General features: G+C 41.0%; 1 protein-coding gene across 1 annotated transcript in view; it reads left to right on the top strand.

Annotated features, from left to right (window-relative positions):
• Positions 1–723: 723 nt before the first annotated feature.
• Positions 724–19,700, top strand: part of SLC44A5 (solute carrier family 44 member 5) — a 342,614-nt gene continuing 323,637 nt past the window's right edge. The window contains exon 1 of the mRNA XM_081818649.1: positions 724–760. Coding sequence (XP_081674775.1) covers positions 727–760 — 34 coding nt within the window. The 5' untranslated portion in view covers positions 724–726. The remainder of the gene's footprint in view (positions 761–19,700) is intronic.

Below are 19,700 nucleotides of genomic sequence, written 5' to 3'. Positions count from 1 at the left end.
AGAGTTCTTGTTGGCCTATGGGGACGGGTGTCTTTCGCGGCCCCCCCCCCCGCCCCCCACACCGCGTCCTGCCGCCGGGGAGGGGGTTTCGGAGACCCGGAGAAAGGCAGGCAGGCAGAATGCGGGCTTCACCAGAGTCGGGCTGCCAGGCTTTCCACTTCCTGGCCCCAGAGAGCCAAGGGCTCCCAGCTTCCCCCAGCAGCCCCCCACCGCCGCCGCCGCCGCCGCCTTCCCCAGCAGCGGCTGCTAGATGACGGCGCCGTCACTGGTTGGATTGGAGCTGGCGGCTCAGACGGGACACCGGCGTGGGGGAGTGGGGGAGGGAGGGAGTGTGGGCAAGGGGGAGGTCAGCTCTGGGCGGGCGCGCCGGGGACCCTGCGCTGCCCCCTCCAGCAGCTGGAGCGGCACAGCAGCATCAACAGTCGCCGCCGCAGCCACAGCGGCCACAGCGGCGCGAGCGCGAGGCTCGCAGCGCTGCGCGGCCGAGAGCGGAGGGGCGGCGGAGCCAGCGCCCGCCGAGCCGAGCCGAGCCGAGCGCGCAGGCGGGCGGCCGCCGCCGCCGCCGCCGCTGCCGTCGCCTCGCAGATGCCATCACAGCAACAAAGAGCTTGCTGAGCGGGGAGCCGCGGCGAGAGCTCGCCCTGGAAACCGCCGAGCGGGCTTCGGGAGCTGGGCGGCACCCGGAGGAAACGCGCGGGGGGTCTGGGGGAGGGGCGGGGGCAGAAGATGGCCAAGAAGAGAGAGCCCCCCAGCAGCAAGGGTGAGTTCCGCTCTGTTCTCATCTCGGCCCATCCCACCTCCCACCCGCGGTCCGCCCCTCGGTCCTGCCTGTTTACATCCAGACTCCGCCAGGTGGAAGGTTGCCTGCAGGGGAAGAGTTTGCCTTCTCGAGGAGGTGGAGGGACCTCAGCGCTGCTGCACCTAACTCCCTTTGCCTCCAGGGAGACTCTGACAGGAGTTTGTCCCGTTTTTCTAACCTGCGGAAACCTGGAGATTCTTTCTCTCACCCCACCCCTTTCCTACTCGGAGAGCTTGGGTATCTGTTGCGCGTTCCCCCCTGAGGGCGGTGGGGAGAAAAGAGACTCCTGGCTCGTAGCGTCTCGTCCTTTTAGAAAACAGGCTGCATGTGTGCGTGTGTGTGCGCGCGCGCGTGTGTGTGCCAGAGAGAGTGAGTTTTTTCCTTGGTCTCTCCTATTCCCTCCTCCCAAGCTCCCCCCTCCCACCGCCCCTTCATCCCTAGGGTGACAAATTCTGCATCCATTTTCCCAACCTCCATCCTGAGGCGGTAATAGCTGTCTGCCTCTCCTTTTGCCCAGTGGTCAAGAGGAGTTGCTACCAGCCGAGTCCCTGCAGGCTCCATTTCCCCCTTCCCGACCTGGGTAGGCGGGCAGTGACTCTGGCCGAGCAGTCTCCCCCTGTTGCTCCTTTGCAACCGGGGGTTCCAAAGTTGGAAAGTTCAGGGGAGGAGAAGCGATGGCAGAAAGGACAAGGAAGAGCTTGTTGCTGGGGTGGTCCAGGGCTGCACTCGGGAGGGAGCCTCGTGGGCAGCATCGGGCTTGGCGGGGCAGAAGGGGGGCGGGGCGGAGGGGTGCGTCCCCAGGATTCGCAGAGCGCTGCGCCCTGGGAGCTGGTGTACCGGCCCCAGGCGCCTGAAGCGGGGACTCGTAGAAGTCGCAGGTCGCCGGCTCCCTCCCGCTCCCGCGCTCTCGCTGGGGAACCGGCAGTGGCGGAGAGGTTGTGTGCAGCACTGCAGAGAGGTGCAAGTCCGTTCCTTACCGCGCACGTGGAGGATGGCTGTGCGCCTGGGGGTGGGGTGCCGGAACTCAGCAACTTCGGGAGGAGGAAGAGAAGGTGCTTGAAGTTGGATTTCGACCCAATGGGCCTCTTGGCCAGGAGGCGGAGACTTATTGGCGTTAAGGTTATATAAAACAGGACCAGCCCTCTGAGATGGGAACCGGTACATTATTGAATATAACGGCTAGGTTACAGCAGCGCGCTCGGCTTTGACATGCTTCTTGCTTTTTCCCCCAGTCCTGCTTGTGGGAGCTTAGCTCCACTCTAGAGGTCACTAGGGGGACACAACTTTATCTTGGTGCTTCAGCTTGCTTGTTAATTGCTCTGGGGTACTCAAATCACTTACTGGAAAGGGTTTTAAACCATGATCCTTAATCTTTTGGACGACGTTACTACAAAACACCGGTATTTTGGTTGAAACTGTTATATATATATATTATATATATATTATATATATATAATATATACATAATTTTATTGCAATGTATTTTCTTTAAAATCTAGTTCCTGTAAAATAGAAAAGGCCTTAGACCTGATTTTTTGTTCTTCCAATGAATTAGTATATGTTTATAGCGGTAGACGACTGAAGAATGAGAGAATATATTTATCTGCAGTTTCTTTACCATTGTATCAGATAATTACTCTAAACCCAGATTGACAAGGTGCATTAGTTGCACTTTTGTTTAGCTCCTTTTTCATGGGACCATATGGCCCAATGAGCAAAACAGAAGGATTGGTTTTCAGCACTGTTGATGTGGCTATCCATTGGCAGGAATACATTTCATATCCACCCCAAACCTTGCAGATTGTAAATGGTCCATGAAGAGTGGAAAAAATTTTACAGTTTTACAGTACATGCTTAGAGACAACCTTACTCTTAAAATTAACCTGGGCAGAAGCGCGCACGCGCTCGCACATGCACACACACACACACACACACACACACACACGAGACCAAATTAATGAGAAGTGAACCAGTATAAGAGGTTTGATGAAAAAGACACCTCCTCTTTAGTCTCCCCAACCCCCCAAAAAACACCAAGAAATTTTTGTTTTGGATGCCAAGATAGGATTGTGTGTATTTTCTTAAATTTAATTTGATAGTGAAATAATTGAAGAACAGTGGTTAATAGAGTTTTGTCATTTAAGTGTTAACAGTTCCTCTGGAAGAATTAATAATCAAACTTTCCTAAGATGTGTGGTTTCAAGAAATTTCATTGCAGTTTTTTAAAAATAAGGTTTTCTTATGCTACATGTTTTCCTTAAAGGGAAAAGTATGTTATTTAGCTCTTACTGACTTGTGGGTATTTTTTCCCCTCTCTACTAATGTTGAATTTTTTTTTTTTAAACCAGTTTATTTAATTTTTAGAAGGAAAGATGCTTTTTTAAGCCTTGGAGTTTCACTTTAGCAAAGCAGGTTTAGTGGTGATACTTTATAGATAACAAAAGCAAGCCCAGGAAGTTGTAATCCATTGACCTGCCTCAATTTTTCCTTTTAAGAAAAAAGCTCTACAAAAGCATCTGACTGCAGGCTTGCTGAACTGCTTGCTCTCAGACATCTGCTTCTAAGCTACAACTAGCTAAATGGGGACTGCCTGGTAGAAAACCAAATTGCTAGGCCTTTTTTTTTTTTTCCTTTTGGCAGCCTGCTGGGGTAAACTTTGCAGGATAATAAGCCATAGGTTTAACAATATTCTATGCTGTATTGGTTATCATCTTAGGAGAGCTGCTTCTCTGCTTAGATACACTGCATGGGGAAGAGACCATTTGTTGGAGCATGTGACAAGCAAGTTGCTCATTGGCTTCTGAAGTCCTAGCAATAGATACTACATACCTAGAACAACTAGAAATTGGCCAAAGGGAAATGTAGTTTCTTAACACTGACAGAAGAATAGGATGAGTTGGCAGTATTTCTCAAGGAATACTGGCATTCATTTGTGATACCTCATCAAAAGGACAGCTTTTCATAATGGCAAGTGGAATATTTATCAATCTAATATTTATAATATTTTATTGAAAAAATGCTGTGGTCCATGATCAATAAAAGTCTTATAAACACAAGTTAGTTACATTAGTTATGGTGATATTAACCACTGTCCCCCCTTCCAATATTAGTACAGGATTTCTCAATTATTTAAATTTAAAGATTAAGTTATGCTTGGATTCATCTTCATGCATTCATTCAGCACATATTTATTGAGCACTGAACACATATCAGGTTCTGTGCAAAACATGAGGGACACAGTGATGAACATGACAGACAACGAAGAGTAAGTACATTAGTAGGGGGCCTAGAAGCAGCAGGTAAACAAACACATGAACGAAAAAATTCACAGGTATGATACCATGAAGAAAATAAAATAGGACAAACAAGCAAAGGAAAAGAAAAAGAAAGAGAGACAAACCAGAAAACAGACTCTTAACTATAGAGAACAAACTGATGGTTACCAGAGGGGAGGTGCATGGGGGGATAGGGGAAATAGAAGATGGGGATTAAAGAGTACACTTATTGTGGAAAAAAAAATAAAATAAAATAGGATGATGTGCTAGAGGGTGACTGTAGGATTACTTTAGATTGTCTGAAGAGGTGACATTTGAGGTGGGAACCAAATGAAGAGTAATTTGCATGCCAAGAACTGGAACATAGCAATGCAGGTCTTAAGGCAGGAATGATGTTGCAGCTTGGCATTTTCAAGTTTGAAAGAGAGGCCAGTTTGGCTGGAGTGTGGTGTATGAGGTAGAGACAGGTAGCGAGAGGCCAGATCTTTTTGACCCTAAACAGGAGTATAGATTTTATTTTAGGTGCAGCGGGAAGCCAACTGGATGGATACTCATTAGATGTTTGGGGTTACTTTCTTATCCTTGAGGATGATTTCAGAGAGAACAGCTTTCATATGTTGGGGAGGAAGAATTCCTGTTCCCTCAGAGGTCCTTCTAGCAGGACTAAGAAATAATTGACATGGGGGCACCTGGCTGGCTCAGGTGGTAGAGCGTGCAACTCTTGATCTCAAGGTTGTGGTTTCAAGCCCCATGTTGGGTGTAGAGTTTACTTAAAAGTAAAATATTTTTGGGCGCCTGGGTGGCTCAGTTGGTTAAGCGACTGCCTTCGGCTCAGGTCATGGTCCTGGAGTACCGGGATCGAGTCCCGCATCGGGCTCCCTGCTCAGTGGGGAGTCTGCTTCTCCCTCTGACCCTCCCCCCTCTCATGTACTCGCTCTCTCTCATTCTCTCTCTCTCAAATAAATAAATAAAATCTTTAAAAAAAAAGTAAAATATTTTTTAAAAAATGAAACAAATTGACATGAAACAGATTAACAGGAGAAAATCAAATTTCATAAGGTACATATGGGGATTCCACATAGATAAGGAAATTCCAAAGACAGGCAAAATGAGTATATATGTCACTCTGAACTAAGAGAAGGAGTTAGGGGTCTGAAATTTCAGAGGAAAGGAATGCATTTCACAGGGCAATAAGGAGAGTAGATGTTTGGTAATTCGATGTTTGCCGTGCCATACAGATGGGTCACTCAGATAAAACTTATCTCTGTTAATAACCCTTATTCTGGGAAAGACCCCCAATTTAGGTTCTTCTGTGTGGTTAAGGGAAGGACAAAGTTTCTTTTGAGCCCACAGGGTTTCAAGTGCCTTCAGCTCAAATTAATCCATATGCCAAAGTGGCACATGTGTGTGGGGGGGAGGTTCTGCCCAGAGCCCCTACATATACATCAACTCCTTAGGCCAAGTAAAGCAACCCAATGGACTTCACTTTTCTAAAAGGCCCAGTTATATTCAAGTGTCCTCTCCTACTGCTTACCAAAATACCTACAATATTTTGGGCTGAGATGTTGATAGAATTTCTAGAAGTTTCTGTCTGAAAACCAATTCTAAAGAGAATGAGTACTAATTCAACATTGTGGTAAAGATTATTGGGTTAGTTGGCCACCTAGAAAAACTCTCAAAGAAATTGAGTCTTTGGAAATACATACTGTAACGTTAGAAAGGAGAATTATAAATGAAGAGTCTGGACCATGAGTGTGTGGTAGGCGGAATGCGGAAAGCAGCAGGAGGGACTCCTAGGTAACAGAAAGGAGTCCCTGAAAGAAGAGTGATGGTGGGAAAGGGGACATAGGAAAGCCTCTAAGACAATATCAGCCAATCCATGATTTTGCTAAGAGAAGCGGAAGCCTGATGTGAGAGTATTCCAAAAGAAACACTCTAATTCAAGCACAAAGGAAGTTCAATTCAGGGTACCTTTATGCTTTTGACTGATCTTTTACTTGTGAAGCATTTATAACAAAGCATACAGGCTTTTAAAAGATCACTTTGATTTTACTTAATCATTATTAGGTTGTTCTTGTGGATTACAGACCTCACAGATGAAAGCTGCATGAAAGAATTAATGATAAAAACTGCCATTTGTTGGAGGGAACTGCTTGACAGCCAGTTAGGAAGGAAAGAATGCTCTTGGGTCTCTGATCTTACTGTGGAGATATTGGCAGGGGGTGGGGGGGAATGGGGTGTTTTGGATGATTTTCTGCTCCCTAAGTATTTGTGACTAGAAAGTGCCATGGTATTTAGGGAAGATATAAATAATAATTATTTTAAAGCTCTCCACTGCCTTCTTCCACCTCCAAACTGCCTGCTTCTTTGCCAAGGATTAATACTGAGAATATACTAAGAATTTTTGTCATGTCAGGGCTTTGTTTAGTTCCCTCCCTCTCTTTCTTTGTACTCCAAGGCTCTCTTTTGAGGCTAGCAAGGCTGGTAGGACCTCAGGGATTATGTAACTAAGAATGGATCTGGCCCTTAGTGATACTGTAACACAATGTGTTTGTGACATCAGCTCTTTTTCATACTATTGAGAGTCATAGTATGTTAGAGTTAGGAGGAATGCTCAGTGTTCATAGAGTTATTAGAGGAATGATAAAGAGGTGAGTGATGCTGCCACATAGGAATAGTGTTTGTAAGGAATTTGGTCAAGATTATTATTTGTAAATACATATTCTATATAAGCCAAGATTTATATCTTGATTGTATGTATATATATGTGTGTGTACATGTATATATGTATACATGTATATATTATGTTATATATACATGTATACATGTATATAATTTAAAGTCAAGATGTATATATTTTAAATTTGGCCAAGTTTACTCTTTTTTTAAGGATTTTTCATTTATTTATTTGAGGAGAGAGAGAGAGAGCAAGAGAGCGAGCTTGTGAGCGTGAGCCGAGGGGAGGGGCAGAGGGAGAGGGAGAAGCTGACCCCCACTGAGTGCGGACCCTGAGGAGGTGGGGCTCAAGGTTGGGCTGGACATGGGGCTTGATGCAGGGCTCCACTCAGGGCTTGATGCAGGGCCCCGAGATCATGACCTGAGCCGAAGTCAGATGCTTAACCAACTGAACCACCCAGGTGCCCCAAGTTTACTCTTTCTAAAAACATATTCTGTGTAAGTGCAGATCTATATCTATTTAGATCTATATCTCCGTACATTATATACATTTACATATATATAATAGAGCTCAGTTCCTAATTTATATTCACACTTCACTCTTTATACATGTGAATGGATATTTTTTGCATTTTACATATGTGGAAATTGAGATACAAAGACATTAGGTGCTTTCCTGAGGTCTAAGAGTAAATTGTGTACTGTGGATAGAGTTAGAAGGTTAAGTCCAGTGACTCTTTTTACTTTGTCTACATCCAATATTTTAAATATCTGTTCATTTCTGTCAAGGTTTATTAAGTCTAACGTAGAAAGGTAAATCATCACCTTTTTTTCCTGCTGAATCAAGAGGATGATATATCTTCTTATACTTTCCTTAGAAGTGTCACAACTTTATTGTTTGCAATCCACTTTTAAAATTAAAAATACATTATTAACAAAGAAATGTGCTCACAGATGCTAAGGTGATATTATACAATGGTTTTAGGGCTCTCTGGAGATGGGGAGGCAAAACAAGGTGAACAAATGATCACACTTTTTGAAGCAGGAAAAGATGCATCCAAGTCAACTCTAAGACGAATTGAGATTATTTTGCTGTTCATGTGACAAGCCATTTGACTGTTGTGGTAGCCAGCCTTCAAGATGGCTTCAATGTCCTTTGTCTACTGGTATTCACACCCTTACATTCTCCCCTCTCACACTGAATCTGGGCTGACCTGTGTGACCAGCAAAGTATAGTAGAAGGCTACATTGTACAAAAGGCATTGTGGCTTCTGCCTTGCTCTTGTGTAACCTTTGTTTTCTTATCTTGCTTACTTTGGGGAAAACCAGCTGCCATATTGTGAAAACATTCAAATATCCCTGTAGAGAGGCCCACGTGGGAAGGACCTGAGGCCTCAGGCTAAGAACCAGCAGCAACTTGCCAGCCATATGAGTGATCTACCTTGCAAACAGATCCTCCAGCCCAGTTAAGCCTTCAGTTGTCCATTGCCTCAGTCAACATCTGATTAAACTTCATGAGAAACCCTAACCCAGAACTGCCCAACCAAGCTGCTTCTGGATGTTATTGTTGGGTTAGGCCACTAAATTTTGGGGTAATTTGTTGCGTAGCATTAGATAATGAATATATCTGTAATTTATTATTTTTGCATCTCTATCTTGGGAGATAGAGACACTCTCTGTGGTATGTAAATATGAGGGGAGATGCATGTGGAAGAATATTTTTTTAAAAAACCCTCCACTACAATGGGATTAATTTACTTATTTATACAGTTATCTTGAACCCTTTCTGCCACTTTCAGTCTCCTGGGAATATAAGGAACATTCTAGTTCACAAATTTCCTTACTAATCTTCGTACTGGCCTTGAATTTTAGCCCTCTTTCCTACTTTAGTAAATTGGACTGAAAACCTAAAGTTCTCCTTTCCTGTTTTCCTGGAGTTTCTTTTAGCAGCCTGTTTCCTTTCCATTTTTTTGATCCTCATCCCTAGCCCCTTTGTTTCTCTTAATTTAGAAGGTACCTTCCAACTAGAAGCCCCACTGAACTAAAAATCAGAGTGGCAAAGAGAACATGGAAGTCCTAAAATCCCCCAAATGGCCCGAGACGTCATAGCTGAAACTGAAAAGAAAGAAAGTCCCTTAAAACCTAAAATCTTTCAGTAAAAACCTCTCCAGATGTATTTATCTATTCCTTCCTACCAAAGACTCCCTTCTCCCCCCCAGCCCAACTAGTGCTTTGATGTGCAGGAAAGTGAGAAAAAGGATAAAGAAAAAAAAAAAAAGAAGATCCTTCTATTTCAGGGTGGGGTATTAGTCCAATTTATTTCACTCATTCATTTGACAAATATTAGCTGAACACTTACTCTGTGTGAAGTACAATTCTGAGGGACTTACCAGAGAAGAAAATGGACCTTTTTGAGGTTTCCATTCTAGATAGGGAAGACAGACATGAGTAGTAAATATAATAAACAAATCATTGATATTAAAAATTGAAAAGTGCTGTGAAAAAAAATAGAGCCCGGTGAGGGGGATTTGGAACACTGGTAATGGGATGAAGGAGAGGGTCAGCTGTAGGTAGTAATAGGATGGTTATGGTAGACCTAATTGAAAGGTAATATTGGAGAAGGTTAAGTAGTTATTAATGGCAGGGGAATAACCTTCCAGAAAGAGAAAAGCCAGTGCAAAGACCCAATGGTTGGAGTCTACCTGGAATGTTTGATAAACAGAGAGGAGGCTGAGTGGAATTAGAAAGGAGAATAGAAATAGGAAAGGGGGCCAGGAAGATGAGGGAGGACCAGATTCCTTTAGGCCCTTTAGACAATTTAAAGGACTTTATCTTGAGGGTGCCTGGTTGGTTCAGTCAGTGGAGCCCTCTTGATCTTGGGGTTGTGAGTTCGAGCCCCACATTGGGCATAGAGATTACTTAAAAAAATCACTAGCTTATTAATAAAGTAAAATAAAGGACTTTGACTTTAACCTTGAATGAAATGGGCACCACTGCAGGTTTTTAACAGAAGAGAAATATGATAAGACTTACATTTTATTTTATTTTTTTTAAGATTTATTTATTTATTTTAGAGAGAGAGCACACGAGGGGGAGGGGCAGAGGGAGGGGAAGAGAGACTCTTAAGCAGGCTCCATGCCCAGCAGGGATCCCGCTGCCGCTGTGGGGTTCAATCTCAGGACACCAAGATCATGATCTGAGCCCAAACCAAGACTCTGCCGTCCAATCAACTGTGCCACCCAGGTGTCCCATGACTTACATCTTAAAAGAATTGTTGTGGCTGCTGTGTTGAGAATATCCTATAGGTGCAAGGAGAGAAACTGGAAGACCAGTAAGGTGTTTGCAGTATTTCAGTTGAGAGGTGCTGGTGGCATCCATTAGGATGAAAGCCATGAAGGACATGAGAAATGGAAGGATACTGAATGCATTTTGAAGGTGAAGCTAATCTGGTTTTCTGAACTAACAGTGTGTGGAGGGTGAGAGAAAGATAGGTGTTATGGATGACTGCACAGTTTTTGGCCTGAGCGACTAATCAGATAGAGTTGCATCAATGGTATTAGAAAATTGTGGATGGGGCAAGTTTAGGGTGAAGGATCAGCAGTTCACTTCTAGACATATTTGGGTTTGAAACATTTATTTGATATTCAAGTGGAGGTGACAAGTAGGAAGTTGGATATATGAATCTGGAGTCTGGGAGAGAGGCGGTTTGGGAGTCATCAGCACAAAGGTGGTATTTAAGACCATGGACTGGATGACTCACCAGGAAGTGAGTGCAGATTGAGATAAATGACCTGAACCCAGGATTTCTGTGTTATTAAAAGGAAGGGGAGAAGAGGAGGAAACCAGTAAAGGAGATTGAAAAAGAATAACTAGTCCTTCAGCTTGGGTCATGATCCCAGGACCTGATCCCAGGATCCTGGGACTGAGCCCTGCATGAGGCTCCTTGCCCAGTGGGGAGCCTGCTTCTCTTTCTGCCTCTACCTGCCGCTTCCCCTGTTTGTGCTCTCTCTGTCTCTCTGTGTCAAATAAATAAATAACATCTTAAAAAAAAAGAATAACTAATGAGGAAGGGGGAAATCAAGAGAGTGTGGGGTCCTGGAGCTAAGGGAGAAAGCGTGTGAAGGAAGAGAGGAATAATCAGCTGGGTTAAATGCTGCTGAAAGGTGAGGGTGAGGGCTTAGAAATGGCCGCTGGATTTATTAATGTGAAGGTGACTGCAAACCCTGACAAGGGTGCTTTAATTGTAGTGGTGGCCGTGATGGTCTGAAGGGACTAGGTTAAGAGAGATGGGAGGAGGATTAGAGACAGTTTAGTTCAGTCTTTTGAAGGGTGTTGTTGCAAATCGAGCAAAGAAAAAGTGCTGAGAAAAGGTGCTGTGTAGCTGGGAGTGGGAGGAGCTGTAGAGAAGAGAATTGGATTTTTTTGAGATGGGAGAAATAATGGGTTTCGTTCCTTGTTGTGTGTTACTCTTTGCTTTTTTGAGGTGGTCTTTAACCTCCCTTTTACTGTTTTACTTTTTGGCTGCTTTTTATGACAGTTTCCTGGGGAGGTAAGGAAGAATTCGTGTAGAATGACTTTCTATCACTGAGTTACGTTTCTTTTATCTTTATTTCTTTAAATATAGTATCTTTAAAAATATTAAAGATAGCACTAAAAGAGGTATATAAATGGACCTCTGGGCAAAATATTTAATAAAATATACCACAAGAGGAGGAAGTTGCCAGGAAAGAAAGGTTTACCAGACATCATGTTTCTGGGTGTAGTAGTCTATTCTCTCAGGTGGAAAGCTCAAAGGAACTAAGGAAAAATTTAAAAATACTGTAGTTCTTGACCAGAGGCACTTCTGCAGTGTTTGGAGGCAGTCTTGCGGGGTCACGATTGTGGTAGTGCTATTGGGAGCTAGTGGGCAGAGACCAGGGAGACTGCTAAACATTTCATAATGCCCTGGACACTCCTCACAGCAAAGAATGATCTGGTTTGAATTGTCAATCATGCTGAGGTTGAGAAATTCTGATGAGCCCCATCATTTTTCCATTCTTCCAGAGAGAAGCCAGGAAGCTACTTCTTCTTCTTCTTTTTTTTTTTTTTAAAGATTTTATTTATTTATTTGACAGAGAGAGAGCGAGAGAGGGAACACAAGCAGGGGGAGTGGGAGGGGGAGAAGCAGGGTCCCGGTGGAGCAGGGAGCCCGATGCGGGGCTCGATCCCAGGGATCATGACCCGAGCGGAAGGCAGACGCTTAACGAGTGAGCCACCCAGGCGCCCCTAGGAAGAAGCTACTTCTGAAAAAGGAATCCAAAAGAGTTGGCTTTACCTATCCCATTGTTCTGTTTAGACGAGGCACAACTTTTTGACAAATACTTTGGGTTCAAAATAAAAACATTTCTTTTTTTTGCTTTGCTTTCTCATTGCCTCCTCCTTTCTCCTTCTGTCTGTTGGTTGACATTGCATATCACGGTTTTTTAATACACTTACACAGTTTCTCATTAGGGCTTGTGATATTAGAGGAACATTAAAGTCACAGTAAAAAATCACTAGTTCAGTTGAGGAACCACAATTTCACATTGCTGACTCCCGTTCTGCATCTGTCTGAGTATTTTGTGAAAGAAAGGATCAAGAACACAATGCTTTGTTAAGCTCTGGCTCTATCTCTCTTTAATGTGAAAGGACGAGTAGCCCCCCAGAATACTTTTCTGCGGCTTCTTTTGGCCATTAGGACTTTATCAGAGAGCTGCACTCTTACTAACCCTATCATGTAAGGAACACTCTGACCGAAGTCAGGACTGGTTGTAAGTGCTTGAGCAATTTTCCTGTAGAAACAAAACTAATACAACACTATATGTTAATTATACTGGAATTTAAAAAAGTAATAAAAATAAAAAGAATTAAAAAAGGAATTGCCATATTCAGTGCAAAATTTTTTTCAAAATCCAGTTATATAAGAAGTAATTTAAAATTTTTGCATTTTAAGAACTTAAAGGACGGGGTTTTTTGTGTGTAAATTTCATAGATCATTGGCTTGTGTTTCAGTGTTCAAATCCAAAGACAAAAAAAATAAGATTTTGAAATTGACAGTAAAATTTTATTAAAAATTTATTATCACTCCAGGTTTGCCTTACAAAAACTCGGAAGTCATTTTATTTTATTTTATTTTTCAAAAGTCATTTTAAAGTTAGCCTATGATCATGTACATTTTGTAAATATTAGTTAAGAAATATCAAAAGTCATAAAATGAAAACAATACTGTAAAAACTAATTAATGGACATTTATACTTCAAAATTCAAGTATTAACAGTATTTTTCAGTTTGAATTAAGCTCTTTTTTCTTCTTATTCACTGTTCTCAGCCTCTTATTTACAGTTCTTTTGTTTGGCTGCACAAGAGTGTCATCACATTCTTTTCCCATGGCAATGACATTGATTCTGCTGATGTAACACCTTTACTGCAGTGCAAGAGTATCAGTGACTAAAGAAGAACCATTATGTTGTTAAAAAAAAAAATCTTTAGTCATAAATAAATGTATCCAGAGGTATCTTAGCTGTACGGGGTAGGGCAGACTTGAAGTTATAAAGAATAGCATTGGAATCTACCTCTTCCCTCATCCTTCTTAACCACTAAGAAAGTCTTACATTGAAATGTATACTTCGTAAAACTTTATGGAAACTCTGTACTGAATAATTATCACACTTCCCACACACTAAACTTTTATTTAGTAATCTACAGAAACAACACAAAGACAAAAGAATGACATATGCTTCACATGCCTAATTCTAAGGTTAAGACTCTTTATGTTTTAACCTCTGTAAATTCTCACTGCCTGATTCTGAATTAATGCCCTAAGTATGATGAAGAGTAAGCAAATTAATAGATTATACACAAGTTTATATGGGTCAAGAAAGACATTAAACTATTTAACCTATTTGGGAAACACAATTTTCAAGTGTTTGGCAGCATTAAATTGTAGACAATCATATAAATTAGAAACAACTTACTAAAGCAGTCTTTGAGGAATTCTAATGTGCATTTTTAAAGCTAACTGCTTATTTGAAAAGGATTGAAGTATCTTTTGAGTATTTAGAGTTTTTGTGAGTCTAGACTTCCTTTCTTGTAGTAGTTGGTCCTCTTTAATGAGGTCTTATGCTGCATCTTGTATTCTGAAAAGTGGGTTTTTTAATGTATCAAAGCAGAAAAGTCTCAAGAATTGCCATTGTTAGACTAGTGGTTCAATAATCAAGTCGCTGGGGAGGGGAAGGTGGTGAGATTGTGTTCTTGAGCAACTTTATGGGAGGGCTCTTTATGAAAGATTTCCTGAATAAACATGCAGTCTTTTGATTCCTTTAGATATGCTAAAACTTTTTCTTGGAATCAGCCAGACCCTGAAATAGCTCCTTACCCAGCTTGTGCTATTTTGGCCCACATAGAAGTACTTTTGCTGATTTGTGCTTAGCTGTTGTAACACTGACTGATATTGAGATACTTGACATCATCTTAAGTTCCCAGATGTTATTTCTTGTGCTGATCACTATTTCACAAAGTATCTGTGTTATGAGTACCGATGGAGAAGTTTCTCAGAAATGTCACTAGCTAACAATGGATAAACAGAACTCATGGTGTCTCCCATTATGGGTGGACAGCTAGGAAGCTCAGAACTGAGTCTGAGATTTTGCTCAAGACTTGCAAATCATGCATTTGTGGATTTATTTTGTTTCTCATTGTCTCTATATACTTTGTTTTGTTGAATTGTAGATATTTCTAGAAACTATTTTAAATCTTCTTTGAAACAAGAGGAATTATAAACAAATTAATATTGGCTGAGACTACACCCATAGAAGTTAACTAATCTATTCAGTTATAAACTAGTAATTTGCAGAGCCTGCATTTAAACCTAGATGTAGCCCCAAACAATTTTGTACATACAATAGAACACTCAAAAGGTTTTGGGAAGCAAATCACCCTACCGTCCTAACTCCAATTTTTTTTTTTTTTTTTTGCATCTAGTCTTTGTTCATGTATAGTTCTCCATAGAACTGTGATTTTATTTTATGGCATCTTTATCCACCTGGTTTCACAAGTTGAGAATCTGAAGATATCCTTGATTCTTTTTCCATGCCTCTGCTCGGCCCTGATCCAGTCAGTCACTACTGTCGATCCTAAGTATCTACTTTTCTCTAATTCAGAGGTATAATTGAGCACTCATCATTTCTAGTATGGATTGAACCACCTAAGACACTAACGGGTCTTCTTGCATTAGACTTACATCATCTCCAGTTAATTTTTTTCACTCTATTGCAAATATAATACTATTACAAGGCAAATCTGATCACTTCACAACCTTAAAATCCAATAATGGCTCTCCATTTCCACCCCAGTGTAAAAATCAAAATTCTACAGCAAGGCATACAAGGCTCTCTAGGATCTGACCCATGATTACCTTTTCTGCTTCATCTCCCACCACTTCCCACATCCTACCATTCTCACACTGAGGACCACACACATTCTTTTATGCTTCTCTGTCTTTGTGATACTGGATTTTTTGGTCATGCTGAAAATCCCTTTTTATCTTTCAAGCCTCAACATGAATGTCCCTAAATTCTCTGTGAAACTTTCCCCATCTTCCCCTCTGGCACTCCCGCCCTGCCCCTCTCCTACAGGCCCAGTTCAGCACTTACTCTTTGGGGCTCCTGGACTTGCACATGCTTCTATTAGTGCTGCTAGATGATTTAAAATGTTGAGTCCGTCTCCTGTCTTAGTCCTTCTGTGGGTCTTCAGTTCTGCCACTTCCCTGAAGCAAAAGGAACCAAAAAATCTGACAAAATCAGTCAGTGCCTTAACATCGCAGGGTCCAAACGGCACCGACACTGTAGCTAACCCCTGCCTCCCACTGTTCTGGTGACACTATCAGGCGGTTTCAGGCCAGCCAGTCTGTGCTTGGTGCCTGAGAGAACAGCACCTTATTCCCAAGCTGGTGGTCGAGAAGCGTTCTGCTCTTTCCTAGGGCTGCTTTCAGTCTTTCTGTATCCTGACTTAGTTCTTTTGGATCAAACCTGGCTTTGTGTAGGTTGTCATGTGCCCCGATTTGGACCTGCGTTTTACTGGATTGCAACAAAGGACTGCTGCCTCGCACTGCTTGGGGTTTGCATGTGCCTATTTGCTATCCACTTCTCTAGGGCCCTCCACAGATGCCCACTACTAGGCTATGAGCTCCTTGAGGGTCCTGAGTGTGTGATATTTATCCTGTAATCCAAAATGTCTGGTATAACTCTGGGCATGTCACAGATACTAAATGACTATAACAATGAATAAATCAAACATACATATTTTTCTATATTCTTTATAATGTTAATGGTTTAATGATAATCAATTGCATTGTTTTAACATAACCAACATAATTAACTGAATTTTCCAGGTTTTCTCTGCAAATACAATGGTTTAATAAACATCTGTCCCTGTGTGTGTATGTGTGTGTGCATTTACTGTGTTGAATTATCTCTTTAAAGAGACTCAGTAGTGTCTGAGTCTAAAAGTTAATGTGGCCCATTAAAGGGAAAGTGAATATGTTATTAATATATCTAGGGAATTGTACTGATTGGATAGTACAAAATCTGATGTTAGCTCCAAATTTTAACAGTATTATCTTGTAATAATGTTAAAAATTATCAGAAAGTTAGCTAGAAAGTTATTCCAAGGTCTGATATTTAATAATAGCTTGAGTTCTAAGAAAAAAGACACAGAAGAAAGTGACGTTAAATCATCTTCCTTTAAGTAGGATTCCGAAGGTTTTTATATTCATTTTTCTTTTTGTTCTATTCTTCCTTTATTGACAGTACATTTTCACATGAAAATGAAATTAAACTGTAAATGTCTTAAAGTAGAGACTACTAAATCTTTATCTTGGTGCCTAAAACTTAGTGTTCAATAATAATTAGTTGAATGAATATGTGAGTGAATTTTAGGATGTAGTTCTTTTGCAGTGAATGGGATACAGTACTCATGCCTGCCACTAAACTGAGACCCAGAGATAGAGCTCAGAGCAGGTGTTGCTTCTTCCCATAGTAGGAAGACTCCCTCAGACCATGTCTGAATAATCCATTATGTGAATCTATTTCTGGATAATCAGGAGCTGTTACTGCTTTTCTTTTTTTTTTTTTTTAAGATTTTATTTATTTATTTGAGAGAGAGAGAGCATGAGCAGGGGGAGGGGCAGAGGGAGAGGTGGAGAAGAAGACACCCTGCTGAGCAGGGAGCCCGATGTGGGGCTCCATCCCAGGACCCCAGGATCATGACCTGAGCCAAAGGCAGATGCTTAATGATTGAGCCACCCAGGTGCCCCTACTGTTTTTATTTCTTTAAGACTTCAAATAGGGAACTGTTCAACTCATCTGAAGATTTTTATTGCAGAAAAAGTTGGTTTCGTGATCTACAGGGAATAAATAACTTCTGGGTCAGGGCCTTTGAGATGTTTTTGAAGCACTGAAGTCTGGTATGTTTAGACAGGAAAATTCTGATTTAAAAATATAGACAATGGGATGAGGGTGGTGAACAAGGCATGAAAGGCTGCCCTTAGGCAGTGTCTTTTCCAGAGGATATATCACTGTCACCTAGAGATACTCTTCAGTTAGGTTCTTATAAATGACTTTTCCACATTTGGAGTCTTTAAATATCATTACTCTGGAATTATTTCTGAAATACCTGGAGAGATATTTTTTTCTCTTCCCTCCCTCCCTCCCTCTCATCCTCCCTCCCTCCCTTCCTTCCTTCCTTCCTTTAGTATAATTATTTTCTTATTTTGGGTTAGTTTTGGTTAACAAAAAGTAATTTATTGAAAATGCTTTCATTAAAAACTGTAGCTATTTAATACCAAGTATGATTTTAAGGATTATCAAATTAATTTATATATTTGTGTTTAACCTTATATGTTTCACTAAAATCTGGAGCTAAATATTATATCTTGAAAAACTAACTTGATATGCAGGTTGTTATTATTTAACATTGTGATTTTAATCTTTCTTTTCTTATTAAAATGATTTAAAAGAAAAAGGTGCCTTATGCCCTGCCTACCTCTGTTGCATTATTAGCATTCTTCCAAGGTATACAATATTTTTAATTGTTAATTCATTAATCTTCAGGAGGGAGAGAAAATTTGTAGATATTATTTTCCCCATTTTTAAAAAAGATTTTATTTATTTATTTGACAGAGAGAGAGACAGAGAAAGAGAGACAGCAAGAAAGGGAACACAAGCAGGGGGAGTGGGAGAGGGAGAAGCAGACTCCCCGCTGAGCAGGGAGCCCAATATGGGGCTCCGTGCAGGGCTCCGTGGGGGGCTGGATCCCAGGACCATGGGATCATGACCCCAGCTGAAGGCAGACGCTTAATGACTGAGCCACCTAGGCGCCCCTATTTTCCCCATTTGTAAAGATAAGCACCTTTACCAAAGAATTTTTGTTGCTTACTATCAATTTACATATCACTTGATGATTTCATTATAATTTTGAATGTCAGTTTACATATGACATATGGACACTTTTAAAAAAGGTTGACCTACAAATGAAATATTATTAATACTGATGTTCAGCTTTCCCAACTTTTAATCTTACTATTTTTCTACTCTGCAGATAGTCAGATATTATGATACAAATGAGGAGAATTCTTTTAACATTTCTTTTCATTTGAAGACACTAATGACATTTGGATCTGACTTAGAGACTCTTGTCTATATTTAAACATGGTCTTTTTTTTCCCTTTTAGAACTTCATTTTTCATTTCAATTTTTCAAAAGCTGATGTATTTCCATTTGTGATGTCAGTTTTTCTTACCTTCTTTAATATTGATTGTGAAATTCATGTGACTAGGTTTCAGCACATTTTTAAAATAATGTACCTTGAAATACTCATCAATATTAAAGTCTAAAGTTTTAAGATAGTTTTCAACAAATTTCTGATTAGCAAGCTATGATATATAGTTAGAAGTCATTAGTGTTAAAACTGCAGGGTGTGTTAAAAATGGAAGATTTTACAAATGGGTTAGCTTAACTTCTTTTTGGATAAATAAACTTAGGCTCAGAGAGGTTAAAATTACTTTCCCAAGTTACACAGCCAGAACTTGGGCAAGTCTAGATTAAAATGACTTTTAGTTCAGTGTTGCTTTCACCACGTGCTCTGGAATTGGCTCTATTGTCTATAGATGACATGGCAGATGGAGCAAGAGAGGTCTTTCATTTATGGCCTGGAATTAGAGTTTTGTGTGTGTGTGCACACACATACACATGGTACAGGAAAGTAGAAGAAAGGTGCTTTAATTCTACTTACTCCTGCTTTAAGTCTTTCCATACCTCCTTGGGCTTTCACTTGTTATAGCATTTATCAAACCAGTTTAACTGTATGTATGCTTATTTTTCTTCCCTACTAGAACATAAATTTCATGCCTTGTTCACAGGTGTACCTTTGATGGCTACTAGCAAAGTGCCTTACTCACACTTAGTGCTTCACAATTACTTGTTGAGGAAATAAATGAATATATTTTTTTAAATAAAAACATTATGGAGTAGATATGGGGGTCAGATATCTTATTCTAGAAAGAACAATCCCACATCTCAATTTAGTTTCCTATTATGCCTGGTCACATATTCCCAAAATGATTTTTTTCTTTTCTTTCTTTCTTTCTTTTTTTTTTTTTTTTTAAGATTTATTTATTTGAGAGAGAGAGAGAGATGGGGGGTGGGGCAGAGGGGGAGGGAGAGAGAATCCCAAGAAGGCTCCCTGCTGAACGAGGAGCCTGATTCGGGGTTTGATTCCACGACCCTGAAATCATGACCCGAGCTGAAACCAGGAGTCTGACACTCAACCAACTGCATCATCCAGGCGCCCCTGGAAATGGTTTTTCTTAATATTTTGAACATTTCTCAGAGCCTACCTGCCTTCTTTCTTTCTGGACTTTGGGGTCAGACAGATAT

The sequence above is a fragment of the Leptonychotes weddellii genome, chromosome 4, assembly GCF_054177405.1.
Source record: "Leptonychotes weddellii isolate Sample4059 chromosome 4, ASM5417740v2, whole genome shotgun sequence".
Lineage (NCBI taxonomy): Eukaryota > Metazoa > Chordata > Mammalia > Carnivora > Phocidae > Leptonychotes > Leptonychotes weddellii.
The sequence above is the reverse complement of the archived record's forward strand: the minus strand, read 5'-3'. Positions and strand labels throughout refer to the sequence as shown.